Below are 25,181 nucleotides of genomic sequence, written 5' to 3' on the forward strand. Positions count from 1 at the left end.
AGCATACCAGAGAAACAAATAAATGAGGGAATTTCTTAACAGTTTAATTTAACTTTTAAACGCAGACACATTTCCTAAAACAAACTTCATTTGAGCTATTTTTAAGTATTGATGAGGCTATATAATTTTCTCTCGGTATTCTAACACTATTACAAACTACCTTATCTACCTTATTTTCAAGCACTTCATTTCAAACACTAGACCTATGATGTCTCATCTGTTTTTTAGTACACATTTGATACTTGCACGCAGGCACAATCTCTCTTGCTTTCCCTAAAAACCTATAAATATTTTTGAGAATATCACACATTCTTTTTCTACACCATAAGTCATCATCAGTGTAAGTCTAGGCTGTCGTTTTACTCTCCAACATTGCTAGGATCTAGGCAATATAATTTATTTCTTAGCTGAATGCACTTGAGGACTACTCCATTTAGTAAAAGCATCTGTGGATCCAAAAAGTAAAAAATTAAACTTTGGACTAGTTTTCTGCATCTTTTATCAAGCTAATATTTTTCTTAACCACTAAAATAATTAACTGAAGCCTAAACAAACCCTTAAAAATGTCTTCAGCCCATTTAGGTCAGTGAATGCCTTGTGTTGTGTGGACTAGTAGTCAGCTATTTGTGAAAGGCAAATAAAAATGGGCCAATTGCGAGAGCAGCTGACAGCTAGATTAGCTTTGCAGGCGTCTGCACTTGCATTGGAAAATTTTAACCAGAAACTGAAAATTGTTGAAAATCACTGAAATTCAGAGTTGGTAAATTCATGCAGAGGACACACACCATATGTGAAGGTAGTTCACCAATTCCAGAGTACTGCCATTAGCTTATGAAAGATTATGATTTATGTTTCATGTTGTGTTTACAAATGCCCAACTGTAAATTTAAGGTCTCTGCATATCTCTCTCACATTTAAAGAACCTTAATGTCTTTTCTAAAGGGTCATATTATGAATTCCTTTAAGGCCAAGTGTTGCGGTGTGAGCAGTAGGAGACTTTGTTAACATAAAACTGTCTTGATTTTTCTAGCTATCATCTCCTTATGCTTCACTACATTTAGGAGGAATCAGACAGCTTCCAGAAGAATCAGAATAAGTTACAAGGTTAACAGGCAGTACAGGCAACTAATGCAAGTAAATAACAGAAAATGTACAGGATGTTCTGCTGCTTTGGATGTTGATTTCCTAAGTTAATTAGGAAGCATGCTTAAATATGCTATAATGTTTTGGTTTTAGTCCTAACTTTATCCACCGTGGTCTTCTTTCTTTCTTATCCTTAAGATCAAGAATACAACGATCTTGTCTAACTGCTTTAGTTACCATCCTCATTCACTTTACCATATAATCTCTGAGGAACACACAACTAGTTGTGCATATTGATGCACAAGTGACAGAATCTTACTACTGAGAGCTAAGTGAATATTATTCAACTAACTTACGACTCAAAATTTCAGATTCTTATTTTCAGTGACTCTGACATACAGAAAGTCATCTCTTTACATTCATCTTATGGAAAAGTTTCCTCACACCACAGAGGCACTTAATACACTTAATTTAAATTCCCTCTGTAGGACAGGAAATATTATCTCTTTCATAACAGGTGTCATTTTAATGCTACCAAAAAGCTTTGTCCTTTTCCCTTTCAATCAGTATCTCATATCCACCTACACAGGTGTCCCATTAAACTTTGCCTTAGGAATTCAAATTAGGAAACTGAAAAGACATTTCCATTTTTACTTAGGTGCATGTGTTTAATCAGCATCAATGCTAAGTTTAATAGCAATAACGAGAAAACATACCAGGTTAATCAAAACTTCTAATTCCTATAATAATGGGTTTTGGTTAATATATCTCTTGTATAGGAGCTATATTATATAAATATGTTATATAAGTATATAAGCAAATTGTTTAATAACTGAAACTCTTTTGATAATTAAAATATTTACTTTTAAATTTACTCCTTAAAGTTGGGATCCACTGTACTACAAAAGGGAAAAAACTATGACATATTACATTCAAAACAGTATTATTTCTCTGGGGAATGACATAAAAACTTGATGAAAATTCATTAGAAATACTGAATAGTGTCTACAAAAAGGAGGAATAAAAGAATTTACAAAATCTTTTAACTTCAACATAGCTTATCAAAAATTATTACTCCTTATCTTTCTTGCTGTATCTTGACACCCAGAGCAATATTTACAGCTGCACACTTCAATGCCTTTTTGGATATAACACACTATCTGTATTCAACTGTAGTTAATTACAACAGTAAAATTGATTGGGCAGTCTACTACATGTCATTTCTCTTAGGCAATGACAGCTCTTCATTCCAAAGTTATCTCTCTTTTGCATTTATGTCTTCTTAATAACTCTAGCAACAGTACTTCAATACCCTTGTCTTTAGTTTCTCTTTCTTGTCTCTCCAAGAATGTCAACCTACTCAGCATTTAAAAAAAATTTATTAGTACCCATCATTTCTGCTGACTCCTCTTATCTATGACCCAATTTCTGTCAGAAGAGGGCTGCAAGAATAGACACCACAAGCCTGGAACATCTTCTGCATGGGGAAAGAGAATTTTTCAACTTGGAAATAAGAAAAGAGAAGTATCTTTGGTGAACTCTATAAAGCTCCAAATGGAAGGGGAAAAAAGAGAGAGAATGGACTGCTTCCCATGACTTATATACTAAAGTTACACAATATATTTACTGTGCAAATATTAGGCAAAAAAAAAATCCTAAGGAATAAATTCTGCATACTACATGAAGTTTACACTGAAAATTCATTGCTATAGAATGTTATCCCATAATTAATTCAAAAAAGGATTAAAAAGAACTAAGAATTTATTAATTGATTACTAGAATCTATAACATTCTTTATAGTCAATCTGGCTCAAAAATCCCTGAATCATTTATTCCGTTTGGTTGTTTTGTTTTGCACAATTTTTCTCTATGTTCTTAAAAGTAATTGCTTCACTAATACATGTGGATGCAAACTGATGATAACTTGAGAAGATGATAAACTTTATTCCTAAATAAAAATGTGTTTAGATATGTGCTCTTTTTGCATGGTAGAATTGGATATTGAGCACACAATTACACTGCCTTACCAGGATTGTGACTGTGAACTAAGTTACTGCTCTGTGTAAACTGTGTAGTCCTTACAGATACGCAAACTCTTCAAGAGCAAAACATTGAATTACAGACTGCACAATGACTAGCATGTTCACAGCTCCACACATGTTACTGCTTTTAAATAATTTATCAAAACAAAATTCACTTTAAAAAAATCTATTCCATGCTCTAATTTTTCTTTGTGTCATCTGCCATATTTATTCTACAGCAGTTATACTTCTATTTATGTAATGACTTTTTGTTAAATTTTCTACTTCATCAGAAAGTCTCTTTACTGAGACTTTCTGATGAAGTAGAAAATTTATCAAAATTTATACAACCCCTTCCAAAGTATTATGTGATGATGAAGTAGAAAATGTATCAAAATTGATACAATCCCTTCCAAAGTATTATGTGTGTAAATTGAGCCTAGTTGCTTGAAGCACTGATTATCAAGATGATGTGGGCATATATATTATATAAAACTTCCTTCTCAATTGCATATAATAATAAGGATTTGTTGTTTCTGGGGAGGATGCAAAAATTGGCCAATTTCAAAGAAAATTGAAAGCAGATTGAAAAAACCAGCATTTTTTATGGATATAAACTCAAATTAAATTTATACCTCTTATTCCATATTACTTTTTTTGGGAAATAAGGATAAAAATATTTTCTTTATAAAAATTTTTTTAACCTGTCGATTTATGGTGAACAATGATGCATAATGTGGCATGAATAAAAGCAAACCTTGGCTTTTGTTTTATTCCTAGGCAATAAAAAGCTAAAACATAAAGGATCACATACTTTTATTCCATAGAGTGTTCTCTTCATTTTTTAATGAAAGCTTCACTACAGATCTTCCACCAATTCTATAAGGCTGGCAAAAGAAATCCAAAGGGAAGCCAAATGTTATGTCAGACAAGATTGTAATTCATACCAGAATGCACCATGAATTGTAGGTGGGAAGGTTCAGACTGGATGAAAAACAGCTTCACAGCTGAAACTGCCCAGAGAGATTACGTGATCTCCATCCCTGAAGTTTTGAAAAAATTGCACCCGACAACACCAAGAAAGCCAAGCTCCAGTGTTAGTGATAATCTTTCATTAACAGGAAGACTGCAGTATGTAGTCTTCCAAGATCCCTTTCAACCAACACTTTTATGATTTCCATAATTATGTCCTGAAGTTAACTCTCCAATACAAGAGAAAAGGGAGCCAAAGAACAAAACTGAGTAAGAGTCATCTTGTCAGCATAACACAGACTGCTCAAAGTAATAGCCTGGAAGTCACAGAAGTGTATCATATAAGCACCATGATATCTTAGAGGTCTTTTTCAACCTTAATGATTCTCAGATATCCAACCATGTCTTTTCACTGCTCTCTGCTACATGTTCATGAAGACATGTAGTTCATTAAGTCCATGAAGAACTTTCTCCCATAGGAGGAAGCAAGGGAAGAGTGTGATGAGTTCTCATCCTGAGGAAGAAAGAGAGGCAGAGACAATTGTGATGAACTGGACACAACTTCCATTCTCCATCCCTTTGCACCACTGTGGGAGACCAAGTCGATACATCAGGAGTAAAGTTAAGCTTAGGAGGAAGGGAGGGGTGAAGGGAAAGTAATTTTAAGATCTGTTATTTATTTCTCATTACCCTTCTCTGATTTGACCAGTAGTTACTTCAATTAATTTCCCTGAGTCTCTCCTTGTCCTTATCTTGACCCACGAGCCTTTTGCTACATTTTCTCTCCCCTGACCAGCTGAAGAGTGACTGAGTGGCTTTGGCAGGCTCCTGTCCAGTGAGGGTCAGCCCACCCCTAGTGCCAATGAAATTCACCCCTAGTACCAGTCCTTGGTGAGTACACTGTATGTGTACATATACCTGGTATGTAATCAGTAAATTTGTATAGATTTCACTGAATTTAATTTTGCCTTATAAAATGACTTAAACTGTATCTGAAATCTTCACAAGTCCTTCTTACCCAAGTCCCAGTTATGAAGCTAAAGCATGGAAAACCAGATCTTTATATAGAAATCAACTAGCAGATGAGGTAGGATCACTATCTAAAACAAAATACAGAAATGCAAAGGAAACTCATATTTTTTCATCTGAGGTATTAAAAATTCACTTTATAGAGAAATGAAACATTGCATTTCAACATCTAGCAAGAAGTGACAAGCTTACTACTAAAAAGTAAAAAGAAGCAACCAAATGAAACATGTACATTACCAGAATAGTAATGTCCTGGTTTAAAATTCAATGCATCTTTCAGAGGATACAATTAATCTTGCATATTTTTTTTCTATTTCCTACATTTTCTAACAACATTTTAAAAAAATAACGAAGGAGCAATTGAGCAGCTCATAATTACTAACAACACTGAAAAAATAAAGGAATATTAATTTTCATGAGCAACTGTTAAACTCTGTCAAGATTTTGTGTGAAAGATTTCATTGTGAAATTTCTGTGTGACCAAAAACTCATCTCAACGATATTGAGCCATGAAATGAAACCTTAGAGAATTCTTTCTGCAAGTGGCAATAAACAACATCACTGAAAGGATTCTTTCAGACAGCAGCATTAATGTAGCCAGCCAACTTCTTGGTTTAAAGACAGTATCTGCCAACAAAAAATATCACTTTCATGCCTGAGTCAGAGAAAGTATGTCATCAACACAATTTTTATTATTAATATTCTCTGGTTTGGGGGCCTACTTTTCTCAAGCAGTCAATGGGTTTGTTTTAGCTAACAGATTTGTTTAAATTGTGGCAGTACACGAAAAGCAGAAAACCGTGAAATCATAAATTATAGCTCTACAAAGGAAAGCATAAAAATGCTACCAGTAAGATGCATACTCTATCTAATAAACAAAAAAATTTTCACATGAAATGCAATAGCTGTCTCTGTGTACTTTTAAAAAAATGTAGCATTAAAAGTAACAAACACTGCGTTTTGACTTGGCAGTTTTGAGGTGGAAACCCGACACAGATGGAAACTCTGTAGCCCCTCTGAGTAACCTGTTCCATACTTGCACACCCTTACAGTAAGAAGCATCTTCTTGTCTTCAGGCTGATTTTCCTGGTTTTCAGTTTTAGTCCACTGCCTCTTGCTCTCTCAAAGGGCACTACTGAGAAAGCCTGTCTCCTTCCTCTTCATGTCCTCCAATCAGGTACCAATGCACACAGATGAGATCTCCCTAGGAGTCTGCTTTAAGTTTAAACAGTTCCAGCTCCCTCAGCCTTTTCTCACAGGATAATCCCCTAATCATCTTTGTGGCTCTTTGCTGATCTAGCTCAATTTAAGTCTGCAACATTCCTGTACTGGGAGATCCAGAACTGGAAACAGCATTCCAGTCCAATTGCAAATATTATATTTGCTCTGCAAAATATGATCATAACTTTGAAACTAAATTAATAATGGCTATTTATGAAGCATATAAGGTTTCAAAGGTAGCAAAATGGATGCCAGACAAATGAATGTAATGAAGGTGTAATGAGGGTGTTGTCTTTGGATAGGAAATGCCAAAGATGAAGGTAGACAGGGAAGTTAAAGGAAGGGCAGGTTCCAAGGCAACATAACTTCAGAGAGAGAACAAAAGAGTAGCCACGATCACAAATCTGGGATCTATCTATTACTGCAGATTGGGAAATACTATTTTCTTTTGCTTGTCCCTCTTAGAGAAAGGTATTTGTAATGGAACTACAGAACTTTAAAAATGGTTAATGGTGATTAGAGTTCGCATTCAGTGAAGAAAGATGGTAAGAATCAGGATTTTAAAACCCCAGAGAGAACAGAAGTTTTTCTTACAGTTTATTAAAACTTTCAAAAAAAAAAAAAATCCAACGCCGAAAACCCCAACTTAACTTTCTCTGAATCATTAAGACTGAAAGAGCAAAAGTAGGTCTCAAAGTCTTTCTCTGAGGAGGTGATGTCAGCGCAAAAGTGACTGAGTTATTCATTTCAAGAAGCAGTAGTAAACTGTTTATATTAGGTAGGGGAAAAAAAATCCAAGGACTATTGGAGGACAAATCATCTTCATGCACACTTGGTAAATTTCTGTATACCTTTCTTGTAAGTAAAAAAAAATAAAATTATTTTTTCATTGGATTTTTAATTATTATAAGAAAGGTTAAAAAATAAGGAAAATTAGTTTTTGCCACTGGAAAGGTAACACTGAAAAGAAAAAAAAATTAAGAATAGTAACCAGGCACAAGACTAAAAAAGGAGATAACAAGGTGCACATAGGTGAAAAGCAATGCCAGTGTTACTTGACAGTAAATAGAAACAACAATGAATATTTATTTAAACATATGATAAGTAAGCCAAAATATAATACCTGCCTAAATGCTCAATGATATTCACTGCCAGAGCAATTTTATTTAACAGTGCACTGTGCCTCATATTGGTTTTTTAATATTTATCACCAGTTTGAAGGATACTCAGCAGAAGAATAATATGCGACTCTGCCACGAACTGAGCCTGACTGCTTCCATGTATGTAACTCTGTAAAATAAAAATGAAAAACATTCCTTTAAGAAATCCATTCAACATGGCACAACCAGATATGTGAGAATAAAACCTGTTTTGCAGAAAAATGCAGGTAGCAACAGCTAGAAATTAATAGTACAGTTTATTTATATAGGTTTAGTAAAAAGGAATATTAAAAATTTAGACAAAACACATATATAGAGTAAATGTAATGTTTCAAACAGGAAAGCATTATGCTGGGCTCTTTTTCACTGTGCTGCTATGTGAAATAAAGAACATGCATTTATTTGCTCAAGTGATACAATTTTTCAGAAGGGAGATGATGAAATCAAGCGCATGCCACAGCATGGTTTTTACAAAAGTGATAACTGAAGCCTGCCTTAAACAAATCATTCTACTTTAGTCTTTCTTAGATTGAGTGAAGTTTCTTCATACCAAGTCTATTTTGTTGTTCTCCAGTAAGGTAAAATGTCCATCAAAGTTCCTAATGCATAAACCATCTTATTTAAACGAAAATATTGTAAAATGTTCAGACTAAAAATAAGTCTAACACAGTCTACTGCCCTCTATTCCAAATAACCATTGTTAATGGGCTCCCATTGAACATTACAAATGTAGATTTTTTTAGGTAGATTATTCTTAAAAGTTACCTAGCAATATATCTGTGTGTGATCAACAGGGTCCTCAAATTGCTTCCCCAAGACATTTTTCTCCAAGTACTCAAAACAGTAGCATGGCACATCTCCTCTATAGCTATGGGTCAACAGGAGCAGTGCTTGGTAATTACAGAAAGTGACAGACTATTCCAGGGATGAAGATTAACCAAAATAATTTCAATTTGACAACTTATTGTGAATCATCTACAGTACCTCATTCTATTTCTTATGAGGAATGGATATTAACCACTTCACAAAAGAATTGCAGAATATGTTTTTTCCTCAGTGAACCTTCAGACCTACTTTCTAAGACAAAAAACAGAGTAGAAGTTTTCAGAAGACAGAAGAACAGTATTTAATGTAAAAAAAAATTATGGCAAACAGCTTTTCTTGAAGAGCGAGTGGTGAGACCTGTAGAGCATTTTTATTTGTGTCCTTCCCTACAGGCATATGACAATAGTTTGAGGCCACTTGAAGAATGGATTATATGTGTATTGATACATAAATATGCAAATGTACCCCCCCACACACCAGTTCTGTACACTGCAATGGCCACTGACTCATCAAGTTTTGAAATTCATGTCCCTCTGTGACTCATACTTACCTAAAATAGAAATGTACTTTAAAGAAACATTTTTAAAGGACTACTGAAGGATTACCTTTTTATCAATTCTCAAACTAAAGAAGAGAACTCACCACATGTGAGATTTCTTTATTTTCATACTACTTCTTTCCTTCTATAAGAAGATTGCTAAATGACATTCTCATGAAATTTTATTTCAAGCTACAAACCATTAAAACACTGAGAAGTACAATTTCTGGTTTTGCTATGTTTTCTGCTTTTTGACACTGAATCCACTTAATATTTGGAAACTCTGTCAAGTCTACCTGGCTGCAAATGCTTTAGGCAAGTGTTTTAAATAAATTCATTAATAAACTCAGATTTTCTCTTTCATTTTAAAGGCAGCAAGAGGGAGGACCAGGTAAGATGCAAAGATAAAATCTGTCAGAAGAGAGGCAACCATAGGTTGAGCAGAAAACTGGACAGCCACACGATTAGCACTGCCACACAACAGACAACAGCAAATGTCATTGGTGGTAGGACTTATAGGGGAACCAGAGCCTGAGTAACCCACACTTTAAACAACCAGTCCTTTTCCAACTCCAACATTCTCCCATAGCAGGTCTTATTTCAAAAAAAAAAAATTGAATTTGGAACTGGAATAATCATATCCCTAAATCAGGCCATTTTCTTTGGCAGTGACAAACAATTGTTCAATGCATGCACATTTTTACAAAACTGTGTTAAATGTTTATCTACTATTCATAAACTCATTAAATATTTAGTGTTATTGAACTGCAGATGGCACACACACACACATATATACATAAATATATATAAAATCCCACACCAGAATACTCAAGGATAACAGCAATGCAATATCCTTTTTAAATTTCCCTAAATGCAGCATATGCTTGTGACTTCCCTTCAAGAGTCATAGTTGTCATGGTTCAGTAATATACTTAAGTATAATCTGTGCTCTTTTTTCCCTTTCTGTTAAAGCAGTGTAAATAAACCAGAAACAAAGCAAGGAAAAATAAGGCCTCTGCAAGTCATGTGCTAATTCTTAAGGCAAGAAGAATTTTGGACTACCCAAAATTAAACATGATTTCAGGTGCTTTCTTAAAACAAACATCACGATGTTTATTTTCCATTAGTATGCACAGGAAGGATACTAGGGTGAAGGGAGCTGATTAAACTGAGCTGGGTTTAGTAACAGCCTAAAATATGAGGCTACTTAACAAAGTACAACTTGGGATAACTGAGAAATAACTCATCCTGAGTTTATGAGATATGACACATACCTAATTAAAAACTGTACTGAAAACTGATCAAAAGCAGACAATTTTGCTAATAACTACTCTTGAAAATGATGAACTGAATTTGGATTGTATGTTGAAGAAATCCCTAGGTGGAGACTGTGCCCTGAAGGAGACAACGGGCCAAGTTCAAGCTAACATATGTAGAAAGCAATGAAGCAACAGAGTAGTTAACTGCCCCAAAGAGAGAGTTATGAATTCCACACCATTAGGATAAGCACTATTAATCTGTCTTCTTTCACTACATTAACATTCAGGGTGAAATTCATCAGAGAAAGGAACATTACAGAAAGCCATGGATTACTTAATTATGATTGAGCCTTTGGAATGGCACATTTTAATTAAAGACCACCAATTTTGCCAAGAACATGCATTAGATATAAGCAGATGTTATTTTCTCTTAATTTAGAGAGAAAAAGAACTATGCAACATTCTCTATCAATTCAGATTTTACATAACTTTCAAGTCCAGGAACAGCAGGACTTTCAGCAGTATTTAAATGCTTAAAAAGCAGAAGTTCTAAAACATTGTCCCACAATATCATTTCAAGACTTTTTCATTTTGAGTGCAGAAAAAGCTTAAACATTTTATGAAGACAAATGATTCATCCAGTAAAGCAAACACTTTGAAACCAAACATCAAGGTACATAAATAAATGTTTTACAGTATGATTTCATTACCATACCTGCATTTCTCCAGACAGGTTTTCTTCTAAGCAAACTATGTAACACTTCAAAAGCAGCTTAAACTACTCAGCAAGATTAAGAAAAAAAATCTTATACAGCTCAAAAGCTGAAGCTTTCTGACTCTGTTACAGCAGCTACTTATTTAAATATTATGCTTTCTAAAACCAGCACAGTTTCACATAGCTTCACTTGAAGCATGCACTCCCAATATGCTTCTTTAATTCCAGTGTAGTAGTATTTGTTCAGTTCATACAGGCAAATCAGTTTTATCTTACTTACAAACCCAACAGGGGACTTCCTCTGAAGTTATTGGCCTAGTCAGGTCTGTGAAAATCTCAGAATAGAAGCCTAATCTAATTCCCTGCTTTCTTTCCATCACAGAAGATACTATTATCTGCTGGGGATAGCACATGTTCAGTGACCTATTTCTCCTGTACCAGCCAACCCTAAAATGCTCTTCTTGGGACAAAAGACATGAAAAACCATGAGATAATACTGGTTTGGGCCTAAGTTATTCCCATGAGTGAGAATGGCTACCAGCTGGGGACATACCATGAGTATGAGTTTATTTTAAAGAACTTAAACAACACTGAATCCCAGTAAATAAATACATTAATCCCATCTCAAAAACTAAAGAAAGACAAGAAAGCTTGAAGCTAGTTAATTTACTAAAAGAAATCTCTGACTAGTCTAATCGCATATTATTATTCAATAGTTAGGAAAATGTCCAAGTATTTAATTGGGCAATTGGTATTATTGTAGATAACCAGATATAAAAGGGACATCTCCAAATGATGCTTAATGGCTTCAAAAATTAACGTAGTATTAAACAAAAAATAAATCTAAACTCACTTACTGCTAACAGAAATACTAAATAAATGAATTTGCATTTCTAGCAAAATGAAGACCACATATGACAGTAAGAAATGTGCAGTCAGCTATTTGAGACAATACCTTTTCTAGGAATCTTCATTTTATTTAACAATAAACAGAAACAATAAATTTCAATTTGACACTAACTCACCTGAAATAAACAATTGCTTTTGAACAGTTACTAGCTTTATAAACATTTTAAACTCAAATACAAGCCAACAGTTCACCAGCCTGGTGAAAATTTCATGTATTATAAGCCTAGCAAGCAATTTCTCTAAGCAATGTCTCTACATGAAATGCCACCTACCTCAGTTAGAGACAAGCAAGACCAGGACCAACAAAACAGCTGAAGTGCATACACCAGCACATATAAAATAGTGAGGAACAGAGAGAATTATTAGATGTTGTATTTATGTACTTTCAGTAATTTTATTCCATTTACTCAAGCACCTTACTCTAAAAATTAGTAGGATATCTAGAAAATCAACTGGACCTCAAATAAAACTCGATGTGTTTATTATTTTTTCAGTGTCCTTGGTGCAACAATTAGTGCAAGTATTCAGACTCACTAAACAAGACCATAAATCATATCAGCTACTTTTGATGGCTGGGTTTAATAGCTATGGATGAAATCAACCCTTTTAAAGAAATATTTAGTGTTGGTGTTTTTTTAAGCATCTTTGTAATACACAAACACACAACAATCTCATACAGACTATTTGATTACCTCATTTTTAAATTCAATGAATATGAGTTACCCTTTCCAGACCTGAGCTCATTCCTGTGTTCACCTTTGCTCAAAGCAAAAACTGAGACAAGAGACAGCAACCAGTTTTCATAGGACTGGCAGGCTGAAACAGCCTGTGCTGGCTGCCTTCCACGAAATCCATCTGGCACCAAGCACAAAATGTGATCTGGATTTCCAGCCCTAGAACAAAAGTGGAGAAATGCTGCCTTACTTTTGAAGACTAGCAGGCTGAAAGGGTAGCTGGTATAATTTAAAATAGCATAAAAACCCTGGTTTATTCGGCTGCTTTGGTTGTTCCAAGACAGCTTTCATACCTATACTGCATTATTTAGGGTTTCTAGGTGTACTATCAAAGGAGTCCACTAGTAGAGATTATCTCACAAATCTAGAAACTGTAAACACTGCTCAGATATAGAGGCTTTGATATAACCTGCTGAACAAGAATTAATTCTGAGGGACTTCTTCCATATTTATTACTCACAAAATAATAAAAGAACAAAAGATGCAGCAGGCCTTAAAAGAATCATACTTTGTGGATTTCAGAAAAAAACCAGAATTTAAACCTCTAATTAGGAATAAAACATTGCTACCCTTAAAGCCTTAATTCCCATGTTACGAAATGGATGGAACAAATGCAACAAATATCTTCCCTCTAAATGTGAAATATGACACAGAGTACCCAGGTCAGAGACTTCAACAGGGATGAAGATTTCCAGGATCTCTGAAACAGCATGTTGGTAGGCTGGGGAAGTTTGAGTGACACAGATTAGCCTACTTGCCTAAGGAAAAAGAATTTTTTGCAATTGTGATGCCTTGCTTAACAACTTGACTACTTTTTGATCAACTTTAAAAAATGGTAAAAAAGTTCTCAGAGAAAAGTGATTCCCATGTTACAAAATGTGCTCCTGCACATTTCATTACAGCTGGACAACCAAAACAGTGATTCTATTGAAAGAAAAGCTGTGATAAAAGTTCAACTGTTAATAGTTGTTCTGGAGTATGGACTGTTTGCATAACACAAGGAAGCCAAACCATAATACTTCTAATTAGGAAACAAAAGAAATTGAGATGTTTTTCATGAACAGCATGTAGTATATGGTAGAGATAATTCATGCTATTAATGTATAAAATATTGTAAAATCCAAGCTATGTCTTTTCACCTCCCCAGCCAGGAGCAGAGTCTTTATTTTTATTCAATTAGTTCCCGGGCAACGTTAAGATAATATTGAGTTTGTTAATGTATGAATGGAACCTTCCTGAGCGGTGATCACCGACTTCCCCAATGCAAGAGTGATCTCCCACCTCGCACCAGGAAGATTGCATCTACTACACTGAGTACTGGGCGCCACTGTGTTACATATGAATGCCGACTTCTCTGGAGTGCTCTGACAACATCTAGACACCTGGAACTGGACTTTTGTCTACCCCTGCTCATGTATGGCCCCCGTTCTGCATGTGAAGGGACACAAAGGAAGATTAGAAACATTCGGTCATTTCTGCCTCAGGCAGAACAAACTGTATAAGAGCATGCTGCACAAAGCAGCCGATGTGAACCAAGGGGGAGACTCTGACATTTTTGGTGGTCAGATCCAGGTTCACTCAGCGCCGATCCCGGGGCTGACGCTGCCTTGGCTGTGATGGATTTTTTTCTGATCAAAATTCTGTTTTGCTGACAATCTAATAAATCATTGCTAAATTTTCTTATAAATTTGGCCCCCGATTTGATAATTTATAACAAGCATTTCACAGAATCACAAGGTTGGAAAACACCTTCAAGATCATTAAGTCCAACCCATGCCCCAACAGCTCAACTAAACCATGGCACTGAGTGCCACATCCAGTCTTTTTAAACACATCCAGGGATGGTGACATCACCACCTCCCTGGACAGACAATTCCAATACTTTATCACTCTTTCCATAAAAAACTTTTTCCTAAGATCCAAATTATATTTCTCTTGGTGCAGCTGAGACTGTGTCCTCTGGTTCTGTCAGTGCTGCCTGGAGAAAGAAACCAAGCCCCACCTGACAACAACCACCTTAAAGGAAGCAATAAGGAGACTTATCTCCACTTTTCAGGAGAGTGGTAAGGTTACCTCTGAGTCTCCTTTTCTCCAGACTACACAACCCCAGCTCCCTCAGTCGTTCCTCACAGGGTTTGTGTTCCAAGCCTCTCACCAGCCTCGTTGCCTCCTCTGGATGTGCTCCAGTGTCTCAACATCCTTCCCAAACTGAGCGGCCAGAACTGGACACAGCACTCAAGGTGTGGCTTCACCAGTGCCAAGTACAGGGGAAGAATGACCTCCTTGGTCCTTTCTCTAAAAATACAAATGTATTTCTAATAACAACTATTTTCTGACTTCACAAATATTTCTTTTTGCCCTCTGATGCTGAGCCCAATCTGGGATAAATCTCATTAGTCTCAAAAGAAAAAAAAATGAAAGGCAAAGTATGCACCTAGATTCTGCCATATATCAATCTATTCCACAGCGTGGAAGTGTGATGATCTTCACAAAACTGATGTTCTGACAAAGAATGGCCATGGCAAAACAGGAAAGAGAGCTACAGTACAGCAGAACAGAAGGTTTCCTTACAAATATACAGATGGAAGAGCTGAAAGAGCCATTCAGCTAAGCTCATGTCATTGGTGTTATCTAAATTATGGTTTAGAATCTAAGACTAGTGAAAAAAAAATTTGTATCTTAAAGTTTCTGTTCTCCTGGGTCTGCAGTAATATTTTCTTTTCACAAAGAAATTACAGCCATTTTGGATAAAGCCTTCAGCATAACCCCATATACCTTTTCACAGTATTTATGACTCAAAAGATGTTTTTAATTTCCTAGTCAGGAGCTGCAATATTTTCTCTTTTGAAATTTTGAAGTGTTATTTCAATTGGATTTCAAGCTGTGAGGCATAGAAGGTATTTTCACTTAAACACTGAAGTGCTGCAAGCAGAAATGAAGATGGACAGACTACTATGACACTAGTTGCAAAATACGCTGAAATCAAAGGGCTGTGAAAAACAGAAACAAAAAGAAGTTTACTTTGTAGCAAAAGCAAGAGCAGGTGTCGATGCCAAATTGCTTCAAAGCTACAATCCAATCAACAACAATGGAGAATTTGGGATACTGTGAATGAGTCTGTTGTTCTGATAAAGACCAAAACATTTACATTGACATCTGATGATAAGGAAGTAACAGTACAACCCTTAACTACAACTGAAACCACAGATGATTGTCAGGGTCAGCAAAATATTACTAAACTATAGTGCTGTATACAGCTACAGAAATATCAAAGTTTGGCTATAAATCAGGTGGTACTGAAATCCAGCAAACGGAATCCTATCAATGCAAGCCATACGTTCGGATTCCAGCTGGGTCTTGTCAGCAATTAATAACATTTCTAATAGATATGGGAGTACAGCATTAATGCAGTGGGGTGCTGAGAAGCTGGGTGTACGAGACAGACAGCAAAGAGTCAAAATCACTGGAGTAAATGGAGCAAGAAGTGTCATCTGGGAATTGCTGAGGTTAGTTTGTGGCTCCTGGGCAAGCAGTACAAGTCTTCTCATCTTAACTCTAACAGCAATGCAGCGGTTGGAGTGCACTCGTTCCGTGTGGCACCTGCACTCCGTAATTCAAGAACTGCTGGTGTATCATAGTACTGTATTTTTCCTGCAGCACAAAATGAATGTATGAAGTTATAGCTGCTTTGACGCCATTAACAGCTTCAATACAAAAGAGAGGAAACCTAACAGGCATAGTACAGGTACCTGGGGTGCCTTCACATTCTCCTAATTCTAGCGCCAATGATGCGGAACAGGTCAAGAAAAAGATGGGAGATGCACCACCAGCAGTGCAGCAAGCATTTAATGAAATAAAAGTTATAACTCCACCTTGAGAGATATCAAGTTCAGGCAGTTAAACAACTTGAAACACTGAAGGATAATCTATCGGGACAAACCCCTCTGAGACTTGTGTTTTTTTCCTATTCCAGGAATAAAGCCAGAACACCCTCACTGAAGATCAAAGGAACCAGTTGGAAGTGGGGGAACTGCCAATTCTCGCAATTTACATGAGAAAGCTCACAGAAAACAGCCAAGATGATATGAAAAGCACTTTTATTTAGGCCCTTTTAAAAAGTAACTTTTTAGTTACTTTTATGGTAAGCACAAGAACCTTATCATAATCAATGGACTGTTCCTTTTTTTAATAAAAGGTCTATAGTAGACCAATTGTCATTTTTCTTTTTATAGGAACCTGCTAAGAGATTAAACTGAGCTGTGATGAATGGATGAAACTTTCAGTTGCCACTATAACTGCCTGTATTTTCAGTTTATTAATGTGATTGTGATCTGTGTTTTCATCACGAGTGCCTTGTATGGAAAAAAAATTAGCAGGACTGCACATTTTATCTGCACAAAAAAATATTAGCAAGACTGCACATTTTATCTATTATTAGTTTGATTTTTGCTAACGTTGTCTTTTTACTTAAAAAAATGGTGTGAGGAAAAGCTTTTACATTTATCTTATGGATGTATAGTTTTGCCTCAACCAAATTTAGCCTTGGGATTGGTACAAGAATTCATATTTGGAATCAAGGAAAATGTATTAGGCTTCCCAGGTCTTTCTCGGAAAGTTTTAGATTTATCATGGTTTGATTAAATTTTCCAGAGATATTAACAAGTGAACTAAATAATCTTGACAAAACAAAAGAAAATGTTACATACAAAATGGTTGAGTACACCTTCCTAGACCAGAAGGAGGAAATTCAAAAGAAAGAAATAGCAAGCTGGGATAATACAGCTAAACTTAAAAAGGATAATAATTTCCTTTATGACCCCACCAATAATAAAGCCACAATTTCTGTTTTGTGTCAGGATTAAATTACACGGAGTTGTACTCTATGTCCTGAAGAATAGAGTAAATGTAAAGATGTGTTTCCACGAAAACATTTTATACAGGAACATTTTGTATGAAAACTTCATAAGCACAAGCAGTCTTGTTGAAGGTACACTATTACCAGTAATGTATCGAATTACAGAATTCCTAACTAGGTAGAACTCCTTGTCAATCTTCCCCTTTTGGATTGCCTTAAAGGAGTTAACTCCAATTCCTGGCCTCTCTCGCTTGCTCTGCTCTCTTTTCAATTTCTTTCTAATCTCTCTACCTCCCATTTTACTGGTAAACAAAATCCCTACTATTGACTTTGGCATATGATATCTTTTGCACCCTAATTCTTGTAGAGGCATCTCTCAATAATTGGATGTTAACAGCTTGTTATCTTCATCCCAGTACAATCTCTCTCATTTGCTCTTTGGTTTTGCTAATTAACACTTAAGATCACAAAGAAGCAGTCACTTGGAGAAAAGAACTAAGGAAAAATACAGGCTTAGCATGATTGTAAGAAAAATCAAAATAGAACTGAATACCTAAAAAAAGGGTCAAAACCAAATTCCTAATAAGTTTTGCTGCAGCTGATTTTAAAATTTCTATTAGTATCCTAGAATAAGCCTATACTAATCAGAATTGTGCAGCTGAGTTATTATAAAAAAAGTGTTTAGTGTTGCCCAGAGCAATTTTTTATATGGTATATTAGGTCTAGTTAGCAAATTGGAAGAAGTACTGCTGACATGACATAGCAACTGAGTAAAATGAAGCCTTTAGTAGAACAAATTGAGAATACAAGAATCACTCCATGTTTAGAATATAAAGTTTGAGAGCAGGCACACCTGACAAATAGGAATTTATTTCACAATAACAAACTCTTTGAATCTATGCTTTATGAAGGCAGGTATAAAAGTCACTTATTTAAAGGCATTGCTTAATGCACTAGGAGATGATTCCTAATTATTAGAATAAAGAGTGAGAACATTTTTTTCAAAGGAAGTGCATGCCATTAAGAATCTTGTACTTCAGCAACTATCACATTTGTGAAGATGTCTTTCATAAAGTTTTTTTTATGATGTCAGGCAATCACTGGATATAACATAAACACCAGTAACTAAAAATTTTATGTTATGACACAAAACCTCAGACCTATTTGCTGTATTATCCTTAGCAAGTACTCCAGCCTAAAATGAATACAAATCAAATACTGCTGTCAGCAAGACAAGCTGTATTTCAAGCTTCTTCCATCTGCTGTCGCCAAGAAAAACACCCAAAGAGTAAAGCACTGAAAAGTTTCAGGATTGCAAAAAGCAACACAAGTTTTATACACATTCTGATTTATCATTACATTCAAGCTTATATTGAAGTTTTTTTAAATGCTAGCTTTACTAAAGAAGCAACATTAATATATTAATACCTAGAAGAGGAGAAAAAAAAAATGGAACAGTGTATGTCCATGTATTTGGGACAAAGAAAACTAGGAATTATTTGATGTGAAATAAAAAAATCTCACGATATTTTAAGGGCTTGTTCCTGTGCGACTTTGATACTTGGACTAGAGTTTGCAAGGAAGTTAAGAGTACTACAAGTACATCATTGTGAAATTGCAGTTTGCTTCCAGCTCAGAAAGGAGAAAATAAGCTTAGTCATATTCTACAAATATCAGAATCAGTTATTTAATGTTCAATTATTGTGCCTCAAATAATAAAATAACAAAGTTCTACTTTTCAACAAAATAATTGTTTTGAAATAAATAAACAGGTGACTCTGGACAAATAAGTTTTTAGGCCAAAGGCAAAGATTATATAATTAATTTCATTAACAAAGACTGAAATGCAAAGCAGAATTTTGAGAGCAAAAACAATACCTCATGATAAACTATTCTCGTTCTCTGCAGTAAGAGAATAATTTTCTTGGCTTCAGTAGATCATGGCTTGCAAGTAAGTACTATTAATTTGGGCAAAGTTGTTGAAAAACAAAACATTTAAGATGGTTCAGTTATAAGAACAGCATAGTAATTAACTAGAAAAAGGCAAAAAACTGATGTCAAAAATAAAAAAAAAGGTTTCAACACACACCACTTTACTTTATATAAGGTGTGAAGCTCTAGTTAAAACAGCTCAAGGTGACTTTGACCTAAGCAGATTCCCAGTCCCACATATTTGTAGAAGAGCAAAGAAGTTTCTTTGTACCTGAAATAACTTGGATGAAATAAAGATTCAAAAGAAGTCAATAAGCACTTTGCTATTGATTTCAACGAGCCAATATTTCATTCTGATGGTTTATTGCTGATAGAATTTCAGAACATTAATATTTAGAAAGATATATAATATTGAGTAAGCCACTTAATTGCACAGAACAAACGATAAAGTAAAACCATTTACTCTATATTAAAGAATTTCAATAAACATTTATTTCTCCATAACATTTAGCTGCAGAAGGCTGAACTGGCTATCACAAGAAAAATCAAGCTTTCAATATAGACGAACAGGCTCTGCAAATAACCTTGGGCAAGAGATTCAGCAGGTAAACTGTCAGACACGTTTTTGGTGGTTAGAAATGCCTCTTTCCCAAGTTCCTTCTAAACTGACCTGGAGATTAATTATTTAGTGAACCAAAATAAGACTTACATTGAGTGATTGAACAAGAAAAACACGTAAGAAAAGTTTAATGACATCCTCCTAATGTTCCACATTCAATCTGGTGTTGCACATTTAGCAGTTGAAGTTTCTCAGGTGAGTTTTTTCTCTGCTTGTTATGAGAATACTTTTTTTTTTTAAACATTAGTGAATATAACTTGCTTACTCCAAAATGCAACTAACAGATGGAGCTCCAACTTTTACAGCAGTGTCTACCTCAAGAAGGAACAGTGATGGTTAGAAGCTTCTGTATGTAATGTATGTGCTCACCTGTCTCAAAGATTGTGAAAGGAAGGTCTGAACACACATCAGGAGGAAAACAGTCACAGTCCTCTAAGTACTACTACCACTCTCAACTACTACTACTACTACTACCTCTCAACTCCTGCTAGTAGGAAGCAAGTTTCTGCCAATTCCATCTAATTATCTTTTACATGTCCTAAAACTCCTTCAAGTGATATGGAATGTGGCATCTGCCTTGATAAAGTACTCCAAAATATAAGCTATTTTCAGCACTAGAAAGTACATCTTTATGTCCTTCCTTAAGTAGTTTAAGAGCCCCTTATTAGTGAACATCTTTTATAAGTATCTGTAGTGATCTATAGTCCCTCAGAAGTTACTCTGAACAGCTGGCATGCTTTGCACCTGCATGTATTAGCATGACTGTGTATTGCTCCCTACCAGTCCACATCTCTTCTTCCTTTCCCTTTACACCTTGCTAACTCCAAAGAACCTGAATTAGTATATACACTGTATAAATGATTTAGGATGACCTTTGAAACAGGTAAGCTGGCTAGCAAAAAGCTGAGAGCAGCTTCAAATATGGATAATTGCTTAGCTATCTTAAAGATACAATACCTTTATTTTTAAAAGTTAGTCTGTGATAACATAAGCAAAACATTACCAGTAAGCCTGTGCTACTGTCAGAGCATTTTGAAAAAATTTTTTTTAGTTCCTTATGTACCTGGAAATTTGAAGACAGCGTTTTGCATACACATTAAAAAAATCCCAAAACAACTACCTTCTAAAGCAGAAAAGTGTAACTGAACCACTACTATCTGAATTACTCTGGTAGATTACAGGCTTCAGAAGCTTCCTCAAAGAATACTGTTCTTTATCATTATATGAACTAAATAATTAAAAGAAAATTTGGATAATAAATGAAGTATTTTTCATCTCGTCTGTATTTTCATTTCTTTCAATTGTCTTTACTTTCTTTTTACATTTTGGAACCTTCTAGAACAACAAAATCTACTAAGATTCAATCTGTTAAGGTATGAAGAGAAATATGAATTTATATATTTGAAAATAATACCAGTTTAGGTATAGGATTTCAACATTAAATATTTTTATCTTTTTTAGTGCACTTAATTACTCCATCAGAAACAGGAAAATTGAGGAAGAATGCACTTAACCACTGCTTCAGCCATTTTTGCTTTCCTGAAGGCGGCTAGATTGGCAGGGGAAGAGATAAGGTAACTACAAACAGCAAAGCAAAAATAACCCCAAATTTAGCCTCATTCTGTATGATGAACACTGTAGTCCAACCTTTCATACACTATAAAATATGTATTATCAACCATGGACCTTGGTAAAATCAGTAATACTCTGACAGAAGTTTACAACTTACAGCGTTCTTAGCACAACATCCAAAATTGATCTAAAGGCCATTGTCCAAATTAAGTAGGAATCTTCCTGTCAAAACCTACATGTTTGTTATCAGCCTCTTGAGTGATGCTAACAGGGAAAACAGGCAATTTTATATGATTTGGGATACTGTTAACACACCAAAAGAACTATCTTCAGTAGTAAAAGTTCCAACCATTACAAAATATGGTCAATTTTGTGTTATACTAACAAGGTCTAGCTTTCAGCAGAGCCACAATTCTGCCTACACAGAATTCTGCAAGCACTTAACATATTTGATTATTTTTTTGTTGTCTAACAATGACTTTTTGGATTTAAGAGTTATTTTCATACACTTGAAATATTTGTGATTGCTGGTGAAACCTTAAGTTCTGTGAATCTTTATTTGCTAACCTATATATTAGAAGATCAGAATTTCAAATAAGTAAAATACAAATATTACTTTAGAATATCTAAATGCAGTAATTATTCATAAGACTACCTATATCTTTTAGTTGAGATAACACATAATTCTTGTAGAAATTATCTCAAATAATAAGAGAACTATTGCTAACAATGACCAGTAAGTCAATAGAAATGAAAAGATAGTCTTCAAAGCTCTCTACAGTCTACCAGTAGTGGTTAAGCCCCTGATATCAGTGTAAATTCTAACAATATTGAAGTGGGCCGTGTGAAAGTTTAGCAGAATTTTATTACCATGCAAAATTTGCACAATACTTTTGAATGCACTGCTATTTCGTGCATTAGGTAGCCTATAGAAACAAAATAACAATATTTAAGAAATGAAACTAACAAGCTGCTCATGAAGAGCTGCTCAAACAAATTGTCAAAGACAGGGCTTGAATGCATAATTAAAAAAACCCCTAAAATTCCTTCGATGGTGATCCCAAATAGCATGTAATGGTATTTGTATATTACACTGTGTGCTAGTTTATATTCTGTATTTCACATTCCAGAGATAAACTTTGAAGTTCTAACTCTTTGGTAATTCAACACACCCCAGAAAAAAAACCATATTTAATGTCAATTTACTAGAGAGGAGGTTAGAAATGTGTTTGAAAATGACTTTTTTTCCCCCCAAAATGCTCATAAAAATCTCTGAAAGACACCAGAGTGTTATTTAATACTGTAGCAGGACTGACAGAAACATTCAGAATTTATTTTAACAGTCTGACATATTTATCATTACATTAATATCAAAACTGTATTAAAAAGTGAATTTCAGTACATGCAATGAGAAATTGGCTACACTACAAAAGCACTGATAATAGTGTTATCTCTTCTGTTCCAGCAAATATAACCTCAAAGAGGAAGCTTCCCTCTACTGACAATTCAAAGTATTCACATTATGACTCTGACACTTGCATGACTGATAAGAGACAAAGTCAGAAAAAGTTTGAAGGTCATTCTTTTGTCTCCCTTGAAACTGGTATTTTTAATACCATCTAGCAAGCCTTTTCTGGGAAACTCTTTCTTTGGAAATGCACTCTATTTGGGTAGATATTAAAATGCAACTACTGTGTGACAGAAAGTATTCTAGTCAGGTTTTTTTTAACTTGACATATTAAAAAAAAACCTTCAGGAATAATAGAACTGACCTTTAAAATTAAAAGAAGCAGCACTACGATTAGGAAATATACCTATAGATACAAAAAGTTTTCTAGTTATATTAAAAGATTAAGCTTTTAAAACTGATTATGTCTAGGATCTAGGTAGCAACTTGAACATGTATTTTCACTCAAATTTCCGAAGAGTTCTAGAGAATTATAAAAATATTAAAGGACTGAAAATTGTGCTTGAAAGTCAGGGGAAACAGGATAAAAACATATTTTTATGGTGTGACCTGTTAAATACAGAAAAATTGTATGGATAGCATGTTAAAAAAGCAAATTATCCTCATAATACACTAAAATGAATAAATGACAAAGGGGCCAGGATTCAACCACTGTAATACTTCCAAAAATTACAGATAATCTACACAGGAAAGTTTTTTACATACAAAGGATGCGACACATTTTTAAATTATTATCACGCATAAATAGCTTTTAAATTGTTTTATAGTTTCTCAGTTGAGAAATTAAATTTGATAAGTAAACAAAATCACTTCAAACTTGTCACTACAAAAGCTAAGTAAAGTAAGTCAAGATGTTAAACTGAAATATTCATTGAATTTATTGAGATTTTGACTTAACTATTAATTACATACAGACACCCTCCCGATTCCCCACCATATCTCTTCTCAGCACTAAAATTACTCTACAAATTTGGAATAAGGAAGTTTACCCTTTGGTATACTCATTTTCTAAAAATTCATTTAAAGAGGCATTTTTACTCTCAATAAAAAATTACAAGATTGAAGAGAGAGGATCTTCAACCTAAGTAGACAATATATTTTCGTATCCAATGTACAGTCTTACAAAGCCCTTAACTTAGGAAAGCAAAGCATTTAAGTAAAGATTCTGAAGCGCCTACAGACATTCGGTCTTTTCAAGAAATAAGAGAAAAGAGTGATATAGTTCTACTAACATAAAAGTAGACAGGACTCAAAGCTGTATCTTAGCTTTTTTTCATATATATATATATATATATACACACACACATATATATATAAGCAAGAAATGAACATATATTTATTATATACAAGATCATATTTTTTTAATGATGTTTTACCAAAATACGTCTGGTAAAACCTAAGACACGCCTTCTCTTAGGTACAGGCATATTGGATACAAATCTGTGGTTGAAATGATCTTCATGGAACTAGAGCTTCTAGCACAAAATCACTCTTCGTATCAGAATGAATTTCAAAATTTGACAGGAAGAACACCACAATTACTGATACAAAGATGCTTATGTTGAGCTGCTGTGGACCCAAAGACTATGTTTAGATTAGCAAGTAGTGCATTTTAATTCTTCAAACCCAATATACACACTGCACATGTCTCAAATAGTTCTATTTCACACTAGTTCCTCTTTGGTCCAACAGACTGAACAAACCAGTATCATCTGGGAGTGTACAGGCAAATTCCTAGAGTTCACCTTGTAGCATTATTTCATGCAAAAGGATCATAGGTCATGAGCCCTGTTTACTGTAAATCGAAGTACAGAAGGTGGGCATAAAGGCGGCACGGACACCAAAAGAGCAACCCTTGCCTGAACTAGGAACGATGTGAGTGAACATTTCATGCTTTGGAGGAGGACAATGAAGTCGAGAGATAACTGAGACCCCACTCTTGGAGAAGGATATCGCAGAGTAGAAGAACTGAAAAACATTCAGAAAAAGAACTCCTTGTGGAGTAAAGACTAATTTTCTAGGTAGAGTGGAAACAAATACTAATAAGAGAAGACTTCAATGATCAGTATATGCCACCTGGCAGGTTCCATTCTCATTTACCTACTGATTCCACAAGAATCAATAATATTTTAAGTGTGCTTTTGATATAAAAAGGGGCACTGTAAGGACAAAGGAAGCACAAAATAGTTTCAGGTAAATTGACTTGAGCTAATTCAGTAAAATAAACTGAAATAATAATAGCAACACATTTTAAACTTTCAATTTAGGA

The 25,181-nt window shown here is 34.7% G+C and overlaps 1 protein-coding gene across 1 annotated transcript in view; it reads right to left on the reverse strand.

The window, feature by feature from the left end:
- TUSC3 (tumor suppressor candidate 3) overlaps positions 1–25,181 on the reverse strand; it is a 109,167-nt gene that overhangs the window by 15,470 nt on the left and 68,516 nt on the right. Inside the window, exon 7 of the mRNA XM_066549089.1 lies at positions 7,553–7,616. Coding sequence (XP_066405186.1) covers positions 7,553–7,616 — 64 coding nt within the window. The remainder of the gene's footprint in view (positions 1–7,552; positions 7,617–25,181) is intronic.

This window comes from Molothrus aeneus, chromosome 4 (assembly GCF_037042795.1).
Source record: "Molothrus aeneus isolate 106 chromosome 4, BPBGC_Maene_1.0, whole genome shotgun sequence".
Taxonomy (NCBI): domain Eukaryota; kingdom Metazoa; phylum Chordata; class Aves; order Passeriformes; family Icteridae; genus Molothrus; species Molothrus aeneus.